Source organism: Triturus cristatus, chromosome 10 (assembly GCF_964204655.1).
Source record: "Triturus cristatus chromosome 10, aTriCri1.1, whole genome shotgun sequence".
Classification (NCBI taxonomy): Eukaryota; Metazoa; Chordata; class Amphibia; order Caudata; family Salamandridae; genus Triturus; species Triturus cristatus.
This window is the reverse complement of record NC_140593.1, coordinates 360775070-360791628: the sequence shown is the minus strand read 5'-3', so window position 1 is coordinate 360791628 and position 16559 is coordinate 360775070. Positions and strand designations below refer to the sequence as shown.

Sequence of the window (16559 nt, the reverse complement as noted above, 5' to 3'; positions counted from 1 at the left end):
AAGACCACTGCTATGGTGCTGCAGACCCAGGAAGACAGATCAAAGAGGACCAGTACCAGGAAACCAATGGAAAGAAGGACCAGAGGCAGAATTGTCAAGACCACAGAGGTCAGATCAAGGAGGACCAATGGGCCAGAAGTGAATGGACCAGGAGTGGGAAGCACACAACAAGAAAGGACCAGGGCTAGCAGGACCTGGAGCCCCTAAATTAGAATGACCAATGGGGATATAAAGGACCAGAAAGTTTAGGTCCATTTGGACTAGCATCAAAAGGTTCATAAGGGTCGGACTTAGGGGGATCATAAAACAGGGTGACAGTAAGACATGCACTAGGGCGACCCACAACATGGGAACTAAGAGCACCAGTTCCTGAGGGATAAGGAAGACCAGATCCGGGAGGACCATTACTAGGTGGACCATGACAGATGAGACCATTTGATGGACAAGAACAGAGTGGACTAGAAGAACTGACAGGACTAGGATGGGGTAGGAGGACCGGTGATGAGAGGGCTGGGAAAATCAAAGAAAGTGGGACCAGCATCAAAAGAACCGGTAAATGAGGACAAGACAAAGGAGTACCAGAACTAAGATCAGGACTACATGGACCAGCAGAACCAGGAGCTGAAGTATTCAGATTAGGCAAACAAGGGGAATAGATGAACCAGGAGGGCAGGACCAGGATGACTGATGCATGAGAATTAGGGTGAGGGGAGGAAGGTCCAGGACCAGGAGCCTGTGAAACAGGAGACACAGGATACAAAGGAATAGTTGCAGAAGTCTGATCAGATGCACAAGAACAAAGTGGACCAGAGGAACACGTAGGACTAGGATGGGGCAGGAGCACCAGGGGACTAGGAGGGATAGGGAATCCAAGGGCAGTAGGACCACAGCAGAAGGACTAATATGTGAGGACCAGACCAGGGAGTACCAGATCTAAGATCAAGATCACATGAATCTGGAGAACAAGTAGCAGAAGGATTAGGGACAGGCAAACCAGGGGAATAGATAAAGCAGGAGTGAAGGACCAGGAAGATTGATGGATGAGAATTAGGGTGGGGGGGGAGGCCTAGGACTGGAAACCTGTGAAACAGGAGACCCTGATACAAAGGAATAGTATTAGGAGAACATGGAAATGCAACCCTGACCGAACAAGAAGTACAGGGCCAGGATGCTCTAAGGCTAGCAGGAACCAGATGTCAAGGAACATCGGAACTGGGAAAGGCTAGGATGATCTGTGGTGGGCCAGTACACGTTATTACAGAACCATGATAGCAAGGAGGAGGAGGAGTACTAGGGCAGGCGCATCAGGACCACATTGAAGGGGTCTACAAAAATCAGGACCTGGAGCGCCATGGCCATTAGTACCAGGAAACCATGATAAGCAGGACAGGGACAAGGAAGACTAAGGGACCAGAAAGAAGGGCACCTAGAAGACCGGGGCAAGGAGGACTTGGTGAACTTAAAGGATCTTGATCAGGAGAACTGAAAACAGGGCTAAGGGGTCTTGGAAGTCAGGACATAGGTCACAGGACTTGAATTACAAATTGGAGCAGAGCAAAGGGATTGGACAGTGGTGGACCTAAACAAGGAGAACCTGGATCAAGAGGGCCAGGATCAATGACTGCAGTTCCAGTAGGACTAAGAGGACAAGGAACAGATTAAGGAGGAGCCAAACCTGGACGACAAAGACTAAAAGTGCCAAGACATCAGTGACCAAATTGTCCTGGACCTGTGGCACTAGGGCTAAGATGTTCTGTCATTAGATTGTAATGAAGTCTCTCAATTATACTGTTTAAGTGACTTCATAAGGGGCCCTATGGAATTATTTCTATTTTGACAAGATCACACTAACTATCAAATGGCACTTGTCACTGGGATACAACATGTCCAGTTCTGGCCTTTGCTTTTACAAATCATTGTTTTCAGGTGTTTTATATCCTGATTTAGAGTTTGGCAGACAGGATATTCCACCACAAGCATAAAAGATATCCCTTATGCCGTATTAGAGGTGCCTTATATCCTATGTCACTTATAATACGGCGGAAGAGATATATTCATCATGTTTGTGATGGAGTATCCAGTCTGCTGAACTCTAAATTAGGCCATTAGTCTGATTTGTGAATTGAACTGATCCAGAATTAATAATTTCAGAATACACTGATTTGCTGCAGAAAAATAGTTTTTTTGATATTATGGAGCCTTTTGATAATTCTGTCTCTTTTCCTGATACATCCCATGGCTTTGTGAGTAATAGGAAGTGCATAGCTGTAAAAGTAAACAGCTTCAACAAGCCTGCAATGGTTCTAATCATCTTTATCATTAGACACCTCTGAGGTTAACTTAAAGGAGTAGGAGCATGTGTGAAGCATGGGACAGCTCCATAAAGGGCCTTCCAAGAAGCTGTGTCTTGGCCCAAAGTGCAATGGAGTGGGCTTCTGTGCCATGTCTATCAAACTAACTAGGAAACATTCAAACATTTAGCACCTTTAGACCTACAAATAGGAACCCAACATATATTGAACTTTGTTTGCTATTTGCCAGGCTACCAGTCAAATAGTATCAAATATTTGCTATTTAACCAGCAGATAGGAAAATAATTAAGATGATTTGCTATTTTCATGGCTGATGGCCAAATTGTAAACAATGTCTGCTGTTTTGCCAGAAACCGGGTAATGAGTGAAGTTACTTTGCTGTTTGGGGAACTGCTGTTCAAATAATACATAAACTCAGGTAATTATCCAGTGGCCAGGCGAATTGTGAAGTTTCCTTGTTATTTGCATGGCTGCTGGCAAACAGTGCAGAATCTCCACTATTTATCTGTTGGCCGTATAAATAGTGTGGCTTTCCTGCTATTTGCATGTCTGCCTGCCAAACAGTTCAGAATCTCTATTATTTTGCCAGCGGCCTGGTAAATAGTAAAGTGTACCTACTATTTTCAGGGTTGCCAACCAAATAATAAATATTATCTACCAGTTCGCCAGAGGCCAAGTAATCAGCAGAGGAAAGTCACGATTTCCCAAGTGGTGTATTTCACATAACCGGTATTACTACCAAGCTCGGTTGAACAATGTGGGAAAATGAAAGGCTGAATCAGCTTCCTTAGCCACCAATTGGTCTGCAGTGATAGTCATAGTGTGCATCACCAACCCACCCTCACCGCACTGACAGTCCAAATATGAGGTAGGGAAGCTGGTGCAATCTGGAACAATCATGAAACTGAAGGGGACCAGAAGTGGCCTGCACTTATGCAAAAAGGCAAAAAGGCATCATGTTCAGAGACTGCCAGGAACAGAGTGAGATGGTGAGGAGCCAGAGGAAACCTAAAACTATAAAAGCATTCTAGTGAACAAACACTGAGGAAATCATAGAGCACAGACTGTATAGGACAGTGGGTGAAACAGAAATGAAAGACTGCCATAATACAGAGGGATGGCCTAAGGCTGGTGCGAGCAAAAGCAACCAAAGGCCTGCAGAGAAAGAGCAGAGACTCAAACAGAAATGAAGAGCCAGGCTTCCAGTTATGTACATCTTGTCCCAGCATGTTAAGAACCATCCATGTGGCATCTCCCTAACACTTCCACAAACTCCTTCCTATCCCCACTTAATACCATCGTATTGACCAAGTGCACCTAATCTACAGTGAAACTACAGGTGTTATCTGGAAACAGGCTCACTAATTCAGAATGTCTGCTATTTAATAAGTGACAGCATGAATTCTATGGTTTATTCACCAAATGGTACTTAATCTCTGCAATTTTCTCGTTGTGTAAATAGAGAAGTTTTTTCACGGTCCGAGCTAAATTGTACATGATCACTGTCATTTAGATGGCTAACGGCTAAATAGTACATAATCGCTGCATTAATTGGTGCCTGGTTAAATAGTGAAGCTTCTTTGCTACTTGCATGGCCGGCAAACAAATAGTGCATGATCTTTGCCATTGAATCGAAGGTTGGGTTAATGGTGACGTTTCTTTGCTATTTGCACGGCTGTGGGAAATAGTACATAATCCCCGCTATTTATTCGGAGACCAGGAAATTGTGAAGTTTATTGGAAGCCAGATAAATAATGAAGTTGTCTCTTTGTTGTTTGTAAGGTTGCTGGCAAAATAGTACAAGATCACTGCTAACTAGCCAGTAACTCAAATAGAACATGATCTCTGCTACCTAGTGAGAAACTGCATATATAGTTACGTTTACTTGCTGTCTGAATTCCCGCCGGCCAAACAATACATGATTTCTGCTACCTAGCTGGGCAAATACTGAAGTTTCTTTGCTATTTGCACAGTCACTGGCCAAATAGTACATAAACTCTGCTATATAGTCTGCAGCCAGATGAATAGTGAAGAGTCTTTGCTATTTGCATGGCTACAGACCAAATACTACATCATCTCTGTTATTTACTTTGCTATTAGTTGGTGGCTGGGTAAATAATGAAATTTTCTACCTATTTGCACAGCCTAATCTCTGCTATTTAGTGAGCAACAATGTATATAGCACCAGCAATTCAATATTTACTCGTAGGCCGGGTAAATAGCTGCTACCATTTGAACATGGTTCCTGCAGATGAAAGTGTCATGGGCTTGACTTAAAAGTCAGTATTTTGCAAGGAGCAGCAGATTAGTGAGTGAAGTACCTGGCTGCACTTTGAATACAGGTGTTGGGGAATCAAACTACTGGAAAGCTCAGGGCAGGTTGGCAGAGGGTAGCACCAGCCAAGAAATCAGGGGCTAGTGGATAGTACCTGATGTACTCTGGGTGGCACAGATGAGGGGCAGAGATTCTTAGGGCTCAAAGTGAGCATTGGTCGGTTAGCGAAGGTGCTGTGCTCATATTTGTGGGTGGGCAGTGTGAGTCAGTGGGTCCAATGAAGTGTTCCTCAGTGCTGGATGATAGGCACTAGTAGAGGAGAGGTTTCAAGTGCTCTGCTAAGTAGTAGGGCATGAGGGGCATCTGAAGGCCTTTGAGGACTAGCTGAGGGCTTTTGAGGGTGGGCTGAGGACATTTGAGCGCAAGATCAGGGTGAGAGAAGGGTCTCTTGGAGGCAGTTAAAAGATTTTTAGGCGTTCCATGTCCCACAGTGTGAAACCTATTTTAAAGGTTGCTTGGAAAAGAAAGATGTCTATTACAGGGGGGTTGGCAGACTGAGTGGAGGCAGAGTACAACTGAGCCCTGGCAGAATGGATCTGAAAGACAGAGAACTTGATGATGGCTTCTTAGGACTACCAGCGGATCTGAGAGGTAGTCTGAGAAACTAGCATATAAATAATTGAGGGGAGATGGACATTTATTTTTTCCTCGGGTAGGGCAATCAGTAAAATAACATACATCTGTTGCCAATCTATAGAAGAATGAAGTTGTCAAATAACAAATTAATAACTTGTGATCATCTACTCACAAGCTGCCCTCTACTGATTCCCAGGAATGGATTTCACTCTAGAAACAGGCACAGACCTATAAATTGAGCATGCATTTGCCGGTGTGGAACAGCTACTTTTTACATTTCAAAGTTCTCAAGAAACATTTCCAGAGAATAATATTACAAACTGAAACCCAAAGATGTCATTGTAATTCCTTCAATAAAGGACAAATATTGTTCCAAAGTGTTCAATGATCACATGCTGTGCTTGTGAAAAGGAGTTACCATGGTTTGAGAGTAATGCCGCTTGCATGGTGCATGATGTGAAACAATATCAGTGTTAAAGCAGATGCAACATACATATGATACACATTCTCCCAAATGAAGAGCAGAAAAGGAGTGCTCTGGGTAGTAATTTATGAATAAGGGTCCCTGTTTTCCGTTTTTACTGATTTTTCCAGATAAATACAGACAGAAAACCATTTATTTTCTTGTCTGTATTTATTTTTAATTGTGAATAAAAACGGAAATTGGGTGCTTTTTGAGTGATTTTAAAAATACTTTGCAATGACTGCCAGGCCAATAACTGTGGATTGATAGGTAAGGGGGTTAAAAAGAAAGGAATTTTTGTAAAGAGGCTTAAACAGCAGTAGATATGCACAAGGCTGGTACTGAAATGTGCATTGATTTATCTTCTGCAGGTGTTCAGATCACTGAAACCTGGCAGGCAACCAAGAATGACTGCATATTTATTGGTTAAATAAATGTGGAAATATACCTGTTTCAGCTTTCTTTTTTCACAAAACCCATAATAAATATGGATAAATACAGATAAAGTTGACAAAAAATAAATATGGATAAATAGAGACGGAAATGGCAAAAAAATAAATACCAGAATACCGGGGGCCCTATTTATGAATCACACCCCATTCGGCCAATCATAAAGACTGATCAACCCAGAATAAAGGCACAGACAAAAACTGCGGCAATGCATGTTTTCCCTGCACAGCACTGATGAATCATGTTCAAATATTTAACGTAAAACTTGAACGTAATGCCATAATTTGAAGGCAGTGACAAATCACAGTGGCAACTTATCGTGAGGTCTACTCGCTGGTCCTTCGCTCAATTTGTACTCCTTACATAGCAGCTAATGCATTTAGTGCATGCATTAATTGAAGAGATGAGCATAATATGAACTAACTCCTACTCATTCCCAATGTTTAAGTTTGCAAAATTGATAAAAACAATACAAATGTTACATTTATTTTCTGCTGCCACAGGTTAAATAAATACCATAGAACATTATATGATGCATTTGAAACCTACCATTTGCATTTTCTTCCTCAGATCCAAATTTGCTTGTTCGAATGCTTTTGAAACAGCATTAAGATAATAAATAGCAAGGCTAGAAAATAAGTATATAAATATCAAACTTGTCATACAAAATAAAATATTATCAAATAATAAATCAAAAAGACATTTTAAATATGTATAAAATATTGTAAAAATAAACTATATCAGCATACGCAACACAATTAAATAGAAAACTTCAATGAAATCGTAAACACACATGACATAAATGGAGCACTCTTGTGTTATATAGACTAATCACTACAAACATTAAAACACGAAAGTAAAAAATGCAAAACTGTTTCTTTGTGTTTAAAAGAAAAATATAATAATTAATGTTGGTTCATTCCCCTGACTGCAGAAGTATTGAGTAATATTCAAACTATTTAGGAAATGTACAGTACAGGAAACCACACCTTTATGGATTACGCCCTGTTCACTCGATGCAGTATTATGCTGTGTGTGATGTGTGTGATGGATCAATTTTAGTCATATGGTAACTAAGTACATATATGGAATGAATATGGAATGCTTGGTGGTTGGGTAAGGACAGAGACTCATTGTAGTTTTTGAGAATAATTGAAGGATTCAGAAAGCTTGATCATGGACATAGGCATACAGTCTTCAGCCATAGCACAAGTAACGTACAGGAGATTGGAACCTGGAGGGTCTTTTTTTCCACTTCGTTACTTCACCTTGGTTGAGAGGTAAGGCAAGCCCATCTGTGCCCGTCCGCAACCCGACCGCGAACAACGCCAGGAACCCTGGATCTCTGACCATCCACAGCTATGACACCTCCACCCTACTCACACTCAACCCAGGAAAACCCAGAGACTGCCAACAGGCCTCGCCAAACACAACCCAAGGTCAGTTCTCCTGCCTCCACTGCTGCCGGACCTTCACCACCACCCCGGCCTCTTACACCACCGAAGCTAGCACCAGCGGCACCTTAAGATGCATCCTCCTCAACGTGTGCTCCATACACAAACACGCCATGGAAATCTGGACCTACTCGACTCTTTCTCGCCCAACATCGCCTTCCTCACAGAGACCTGGACCAACGCCCCCTCCTCCCCCGACATCAACAACGCCATCCTAGATGGATACAAAATCCAGAGGAAGGAAAGCCCAAACCTCCCGGGAGGGGGCCTCGCCATCGCCCACAAGACCACCCTCCGCCTCACCACCTCCTGCGAAACCTTCCTCGCCACCGAACACCTGCACTTCCAGATCCAGACCAGCACAACGCCACACTCTGAGGGACCCTCATCTACAGGCCCCCCGGCCCCCGGACACCCTTCACCAACACCATCACTGACTTCATCGCACCCCACGCCTTCGCCTCAATGAACTACATTCTCATTGGAGACCTGAAGTTCCACCTCGACAACCCCAGCTACCACCACTCCACCATCTTCCGGGACAACCTCACTGACAACGGACTTAAACAACTCGTCACCTCACCAACCCACAGAGCAGGACACACCCTCGACCCCATCTTCGCTGCAGGAAACAGCATTCACTTCAGCCACAAAATGCAACCGCCATTGACCGACCACCACTGAGTACACTTCACTGTCAACAAACCCAAGCCACCCAAACCAACTCCGCGCCCACCATGAAGGAACTGGAGCAAGGTTACGGACGAGCACCTCAACTCCACCCTCACCTGAGACAACCACACCTGGGCAACCAATGCAAACAACGCAGCCAGAGGATTCTTACTTGGATCTCTGACTGCGCAGACAAGCTCGCCCTGCTATGCAACCCTAACATGAAGCGCCCCAGGAAAGCTGCCTGGTTCACCACCGATCTCCAAGAAGCTAGGCGCACCTGCAGACGCCTAGAGAAGAACTGGAGAAACACCAAGACAACCGAAAACCACTCCACCTACAAGGACGCCATTACGGACTACCGCAACCAAATCAGAACCACTTAACACTACGCGCTAAGGAGTAGGCTGCCTCGGAGGCTTTTGTCGGCCTGCTGGGCTTGAAATTTCTTTTGAGATTGGCATTCTTTGCCACTTTAGACCCGTTATCACTCCTAAAATATCTGGCAGGAATTGGAGTCGGATTACCCCCGACTCACTCCGGGAACATTTAAAATACACTCAACCAGGAACGTCATCTGACCTCGATCTACAGATTGACCACCTGGATGCATGGATAGGTCAGGCCCTTGACGCTCTGGCTCCTCTCAAACTTATCAAAACCCATAGGGCTGCACCCTCTGCACCCTGGTACTCCAATGAGCTCCGTCAGAAAAAGGCTTCGTGTAAATGTCTTGAACGCCATTGGAGACAGAATTACACCCTGGACAGCAAAATCACCTACAAAACTGCCCTCAAGGAATATCGTCGAATGATTGAGGAGCACAAGCGGGACTATTTGGCCTCCAGAATCAAACTTGCCAACAATGGCGCTAGGGAGATCTTCAACATAGTTAGATCTTTTACAGACCCTAACGGGTTGACTCGCACTCAATCTGCCTCACAGTTGTTTTGTGATAAACTTTCTCAATTTTTCGAGGACAAAATCGAAACCATATATTCCACCTTTCCCACCTCTACAGCTGAAGAACGGGAAGAGAAACCCATATTTTTTCTGCCATCTTCGCCCACATTCCTCGAATTTGCAGATGTCTCCGAGGCAGAGTCCTTGGCGGAATTACTTAAATGTAAATCAGGCTCCCCAAATGACCCTTGGCCAGCTAAGCAATACAAAAAACTTGCATCTTTCCTTAATTCTCACCTGAATCTCATTTGGAATGATTCCCTCAGAACAGGCTACTTCCCTGCCAAATGGAAACTTGCCTCTCTGATTCCCATCATCAAAAAGCCTAATTTGGATCCGGATCTTCCCTGCAACTACAGGCCTATCTCTCTTTTGCCTGCCCCAGCTAAGATCCTGGAGAGACTGGTGCATTCCCAGCTGGCTAACTATATTGAATCCAATGGGCTCCTCCACGAATCCCAACATGGTTTCAGGTCGGGCCACAGCACAGAGTCGGCCCTCATTGAAATGGCTGACTCGGTGAGGTGGACGCTTGACCAAGGGTCGAGGGCGGTGTTAGTGCTGCTGGATCTTTCAGCGGCATTCGACACCGTCTCTCACAGGACATTGCTGGGGAGGCTGGAGGACCTTGGCCTGGGCGGTGTAGTTTTGAAATGGTTTTCATCTTACCTCTCAGACCGCTCTCAGCAGGTATACACCCCTCCCTTTACATCCCCTCTAGACCACTCAAATGGGGAGTACCACAGGGCTCCTCCTTGAGCCCGCTCCTCTTCAATGTCTATTTCACCCCCTTGGCCAAACTGATCGCACAGACTTGGATTAAATCCACCTCCTATGCTGATGATATTCAGCTACTTTTTACCTTCAACACCCCTTCCGCCTCTGTGTTTGACCCACTGAAATCATGCCTTCGAGACATCTCCAATTGGATGGATGCTAATTCCCTCCGACTCAATGCAGGTAAAACGGAGATTTTGTTTTTCAAATCTCCTTCTCCCCTGGACTCCAGCCCATGGTGGCCTGTCGATCTGAGCCAAGCCCCCATCCCTAAAGACTCGGTCAGAAACCTAGGAGTACGTTGGGACAGCCACCTCAGCTTCAACACCCAGGTCCAAACAGTAGCAGCTTCCTGCTTCGCAAAAATCAGGACCATTAAACGGCTCATTAATTATTTACCAATGGACTGCCGTAAGACAGTGATCCAGGCACTGATTACATCTCATCTCGATTACGCTAATGCCCTCTATCTTGGCATTACAGCAGGTCTCTGCCATAAACTTCAGACGGTTCAAAACACCGCTGCACGGCTGGTGGAGAAAGTTCCTGCTAGACATCATATGTCCCCACTCCTTTGTAAACTACACTGGCTCCCCATAGCCAAAAGATGTGTTTTTAAAGCTATGACACTGGCCTTTCGAGCGTCCAAGGGTAATGGGTCGGTCCATCTGAAAAACACCTTGCGGCCGTATGTCAACCCCAGGACATTACGCTCCAATTCCTTATCCTTTCTGGTTTCCCCTCGATTTAAACGAGCTCGAGCAGGTGGAAAATCCTTTGAGGTTCTCGCCACTCAGTATTGGAACAAGCTTCCGCTTGCCTTACGCACCTGCCAAACCGAATCAGTATTTCGCAAATCCCTGAAGACACATCTTTTCTCTTCTTAACCCTGGCTTGCTATTTCCTCTGCTCTCTGTTTCCTGAGTTGCTAGCGCCGGGACGCCCCGTCGGGGCAGCTGTGCGCTTTATAAAATACACAAATAATAATAATAAATAAACTTGCTGAAAACGATTGAAAATAATTGTTGCTGCTCAAATATTACTGCTGCTATTTTCGCTGCTAATTTTGTTGCTGCTATTATTACCGACCGGATCGCGGTCTTTTAATATTGGCTATCTTTTAAAATTGTCATTTCTACTCCGCATACCCTCACTATAAAAAACAAAGCTCACTAACCTGCTGCTTAGAGCGGGGCCTCATCCTTCACCACAGCACTGAGCGCCATCTTAGATTGGTCTAGTTCCAATTTGCTGGGCGCCATTTTGGGGTGCGCGTGCCGGTGCTCTCTGAAGGGGGCATAAAAACAGGCCAATGCAAGCGCGCATTTGACTTAACACTACGCGCTAAGGAGTAGGCTGCCTCGGAGGCTTTTGTCGGCCTGCTGGGCTTGAAACTTGCTGAAAACGATTGAAAATAATTGTTGCTGCTCAAATATTACTGCTGCTATTTTCGCTGCTAATTTTGTTGCTGCTATTATTACCGACCGGATCGCGGTCTTTTAATGTTGGCTATATTTTAAAATTGTCATTTCTACTCCGCATACCCTCACTATAAAAAACAAAGCTCACTAACCTGCTGCTTAGAGCGGGGCCTCATCCTTCACCACATCACTGAGCGCCATCTTGGATTGGTCTAGTTCCAATTTGCTGGGCGCCATTTTGGGGTGCGCGCGCCGGTGCTCTCTGAAGGGGGCTTAAAAACAGGCCAATGCAAGTGCGCAGCTCGCGCGCGTAGCGGGCGCGCCGATGGCACGCCGGAGGCGCGCCAGAGGCAAGCCCGTCTGCTCCCGTCCGCGTCCCGGACGAGTCCCGGATAACGGATGAGTACCATGTCCCCAATAAGGTACGCCAGGTCTACTCTAGAAAACAGCTGTTACAGATTGGTGGGAAAGCATATAGCGGGACCATGGCTGACACCACCCAGGACAATGCTATTGTCCCGGGGTGCAAAGCAAGGAGCCCGCACCCGAATATGTGTGGACACCTGAATTGTGGGCTAATAAATAGTAGATCGTTAGTAAAACATCACTTTGAAATAGCACTCCTAATCGAAGATATGAAGCTGGATGCCCTGTTTATCACAGAGACCTGGATCAGAGCGGATTCAGCTGTGGAGATAGGTCTTGCCTGTCCAGACGGTTTCAAAATTATACATATACCTAGGGAGGAGGGCATAGGAGGTGGAGTAGGGATGATTTTTAGGGAAGACCTCAATTTCACTCTGTTACATGTAGACAAAATAGAGGGAATTGAACTGATGGGCTTCGCGCTTCAGGAAGCTAGAGGTCATCTCCTCTCAGGCCTGCTGTGCTATCGTCCTCCGGGGAATAATACTGCACATCAGCCCCTTTTAAATACCATCACCAACTTATCCCTATCTCACTCCAATATGGTCATCTTGGGAGATTTTTACTGGTGGGAGAATGGTAGCTCAAAAAATCAGCTGAGAGATCTGACAGACACCTGCCAATCTCTCGGTCTACAACAACTAGTTACCTCCCCGACTCATCAGAGAGGACATATCCTCGACCTTTTATTTGCAAATGATTCAAGGGTAGAACTCCTAAACATCTACCCCCAAACGTGGACGGACCACTACCTAATACTTTTTACAGTACGTTCAGTTCTTCCCACCGCCCTATCCAACACCGTTGTGCAGTACAGGAAAGGGAGAAACTGGTCCAAATTAGCAAGGACAGGCGCTCTCCTGCTAACGCCCTCGGTGAGCCTTTTTCAGAGCCTATGTACAGTGGAGGAGAATTATAACACCTACCAGAAGTACGTCACAGCTGCATTAGATGAAGTGCTCCCCATAAAAAGACTCCAAATTAGAAATAAAATCTTAGCGCCTTGGTACACAGAAGATCTGAGGCAACTCAGACTTCAATGCAGGAAGGCAGAAAGAACATGGAGGAAGAGCTATCTGGATAAGGATAGGGCCACCTTTAAGATAACTTTGAGGAGGTACAAGTCGTGCATTTTGGAAAGCAAGGCTAACTTCTATGCTCAATCCATCTTGCAAGCCCCAAACAAAATTACGGAACTCTTTAGAATTGCTAGAACCATCTCTGCCCCATCCTGTCTGGAAAATAGAGTCGAAGCTTCACAAAATCTGTGCGATGAGATTGCCACTCATTTTAAAGACAAAGTGGCCAAGATTGTCGTCCGCTTTAAGGACAACGAGGTGACGACCCAGAACCCTGGTAACAAGACATCTAAGGGGACCCTGGACCACCAACACTCCTTGGTCTCCTTTTCTGTTATGTCGGCCTCTACTTTCGACTCCTTGGTCAGTGGCATCTCCTCCGGCTCACCCCTTGACCCTCTCCCCCAGAAAGTGTGGAAGACCTATGGTCATCTCACCTTTCCCTGGTTGCGTCAGATCTGCAACCAATCGTTGGAAGTAGGGTAGGTTCCAGAAAGCTGAAAGCAGGCTGTGGTGTCTCCTCTTATTAAGAAGCCCTCTCTGGACCCAACTAATCCGGCTAACTTTCGGCCCATCTCCCTCCTTCCCTTCCCAATCAAGATCTTGGAAAGGGTCGTGAGTAGATCTCTTTCGGAATTTCTTGAAGAGTATCAGCTACTAGACAAGGACCAGTTTGGTTTTCGCCCTGGTCATGGGACGGAGTCGGCCCTGGTCACGATGCTGGACAACATGCGAATGCGGGCTGACACCGGGAGCACTGCGGTTTTAGTGCTCCTGGATATGTCAGCCGCATTTGACACAGTGAGTCACACTGTCTTGTTGGCAAGACTGGAGGATCTGGGTATAAAGGGCCGGGCACTGCAGTGGTTCCGCTCTTATCTGACAGGGAGGCAGCAGGTGGTGACACTGGGGTCGTTTACCTCTGAGAAATCCCACGTAGCCTGTGGAGTACCACAGGGTTCCAGCATCAGCCCCATTCTCTTTAATATTTACCTGCAACCATTGTTTGCAATTATCAAAGCGTCTGGGGTTGAGCTGGTAAACTACGCAGATGACACACAATTGGTATTTTCGATGGAGGGAAAACAGGGGGTGTCTCTGGAGCAATTTCAAAACTGCATGAGCCTGACAACAGATTGGCTGCGACGTAACTCGCTGCAGTTCAACGGTGACAAGACCGAGGTGTTGTTCTACTCACCGCTAAATCAGATCCACCGTCTGCAGTAGGAGTTTAGGCTTGCTCCAGATGAGGCCCCACTGGTTCCAGCAAATACCATTCGTAATCTTGGTGTCCTGTTCGACAATGATCTGCAACTGAACTCGCAGGCGAACAAGACAGCCAGTGGGTGCTTCGGATTAATACGGGTACTCCGCAGGATTCTTCCATTCTTGCCAGGGGATATGCGTGCTCTGATTGTAAGGAGCACAGTACTCAGCAGAATGGATTACTGTAACTCTCTGTATCTGGGTGCCCCCCAGTATATTCTGCTGGGATTACAGAGAGTACAGTCGGCTGCAGCAAAGTTGGCACTAAACCGCAGACGCGACGCCTCTTCCACTCAGGCGCTGCGCGAGCTCCACTGGCTGCCAGTCAGAGAAAGGATCCTCTTTAAATCTCTCTGTCTGATTCACAAAGCAGCACATGGGAGGGGTCCAATTCCCCTGCAGGAGAGATTTTCACGCTATCTCCCCCCGAGACAGCTGTGTTCCTCCAACGCTAATTTGCTGTCACAACTCAGATTCAAACGTGTCAGGCTGGGGGGGAGGGCATTTAGTGTGGCAGGTGCTTGGCTATGGAACAAGCTTCCTCCGAGGATCAGGCAGCTAGATTCCTTAATGGAATTTAGAAAGAGTCTTAAGACCTGGCTCTTTCCAGTAGCCTGATTGCCTACGTCGTTGCCTATTCCTCTCAGCTCAATTTCATCAACTGTTTTTGTCAAGCGCCAGGATACCCGTAGGGTGACAGTGCGCTATACAAGAATATATACAATACAATACAATACAATACAATACAAGAGGAATTTTATCCACAACAAAATCCTCGCCAACTCCACCAACTCCAAGGAGCTTTTCAGTGCCATTCAGGAATTCACCAACCCATGCAGTGAAGCCACAGACATCACTCCATCCCGAGACCTCTGCCACAAACTTGGAACTTTCTTCCACCTCAAGATCAAAAACCTCTATGACAACTTCACCGACCATCCACCAGATGCCACAACTGAACCCCCACCCCCCAGAGACACCTGCCAGCCCACCATCTCCAACTGGACACCGATCACAACCGAAGACGCCACCTCGACCATGAAAGGCATCCCCTTGGGGGCCCCCACCGACCACTGCCCCCCTCACATCTACCAGAGAGCCCCGGACGCCTTTGCACCCAAACTACAACACACCATCAACACCACCTTAATAACAGGCACCTTCCCAGATGACTGGAAATGCACAGAAGTCAGGACCCTGCTCAAGAAGCCCACAGCGGACCCCACCGACCTCAAGAACTACCGGGCCATCTCGCTCGTCCCCTTCGCAGCCTAAGTTGCAGAGAAAACAGTTAACAGGGAATTGACAGGGTTCATCGAAGAGAACGCCATCCTCGACTGTCCCAATCCGAATTCCGAATCAACTACAGCACCAAGACTTGCCACCACAGACGACATCCACACCCTCCTGGACCAGGGCCACTCCGCAGCCCTCATCCTACTCGACCTATCAGCGGCCTTCAACACCGTTACCCACTGCACACTAATCGCCGGCATACAAGGAACAGCCCTGAACTGGATCTGATCATTCCTTACCCGAAGAAGCCAAAGGATCAGACTGCCACCCTTCCTCTCCGATCCCACGAAAGTCACATGTGGAGACCCTCTTCAACATCTACATGGCCCCCCCTTGCAGCCATCATCCATCAACACGGCCTCAACAACATATCCTACGCTGATGACACCCAGCTCATCCTCTCCCTCACCAAAGACCCCACCAATGCCAAACTCAACTTCCAGAAAGGAATGCAAGACGTCGCAGTTTGGATGACAAACAGCAGCCTGAAGCTCAATGCCGAGAAGACAGAAGCCCTCATCCTCGGAGCCACCCACTCGGCATGGGAAAACTCCTGGTGGCCAACCACCCTTGGAAGCCCACCTTCCCTCTCGGACCATGCCAAGAACCTCGGCATCGTACTCGACTCATCACTCACCATGAACCGACAGGTCAACGCTGTCAGCTCCAGTTGCTTCAACACACTCCGCATCCTCCACAAGACCTTCAAATGGATCCCCCCCTGAGTAAAGGAGGACAGTCACCCACGCACTCATCGCCAGCAGACTGGACTATGGAAATGCTCTCCACACCAGCATCAACAAGGCCCTACTCCGTAAACTCCAGACAATACAGAACACCGCTGCTAGACTCATCCTAGGCATCCCCCGGCATGAGCACATCAGCCAACACCTTCGAAGACTCCACTGGCTCCCTGTGGAGAAAAGAGTCACGATCAAAATCCTTACCCACGCCTAAAAATGCCTGCACAACAACGTACCCAAATACCTCAATGACAGAATCAACTTCCACATACCCAAAAGAAACCTTCGATCCACACTGGACGAAATCCCACCCATCCACAGAGCCA

The 16559-nt window shown here is 46.5% G+C and overlaps 1 protein-coding gene across 1 annotated transcript in view; it reads right to left on the bottom strand.

Annotated features, from left to right (window-relative positions):
- The window catches only part of LOC146789440 (transmembrane channel-like protein 2), a 566730-nt gene that overhangs the window by 15970 nt on the left and 534201 nt on the right, over positions 1-16559 (bottom strand). Inside the window, exon 17 of the mRNA XM_085631099.1 lies at positions 6686-6764. Coding sequence (XP_085487225.1) covers positions 6686-6764 — 79 coding nt within the window. The remainder of the gene's footprint in view (positions 1-6685; positions 6765-16559) is intronic.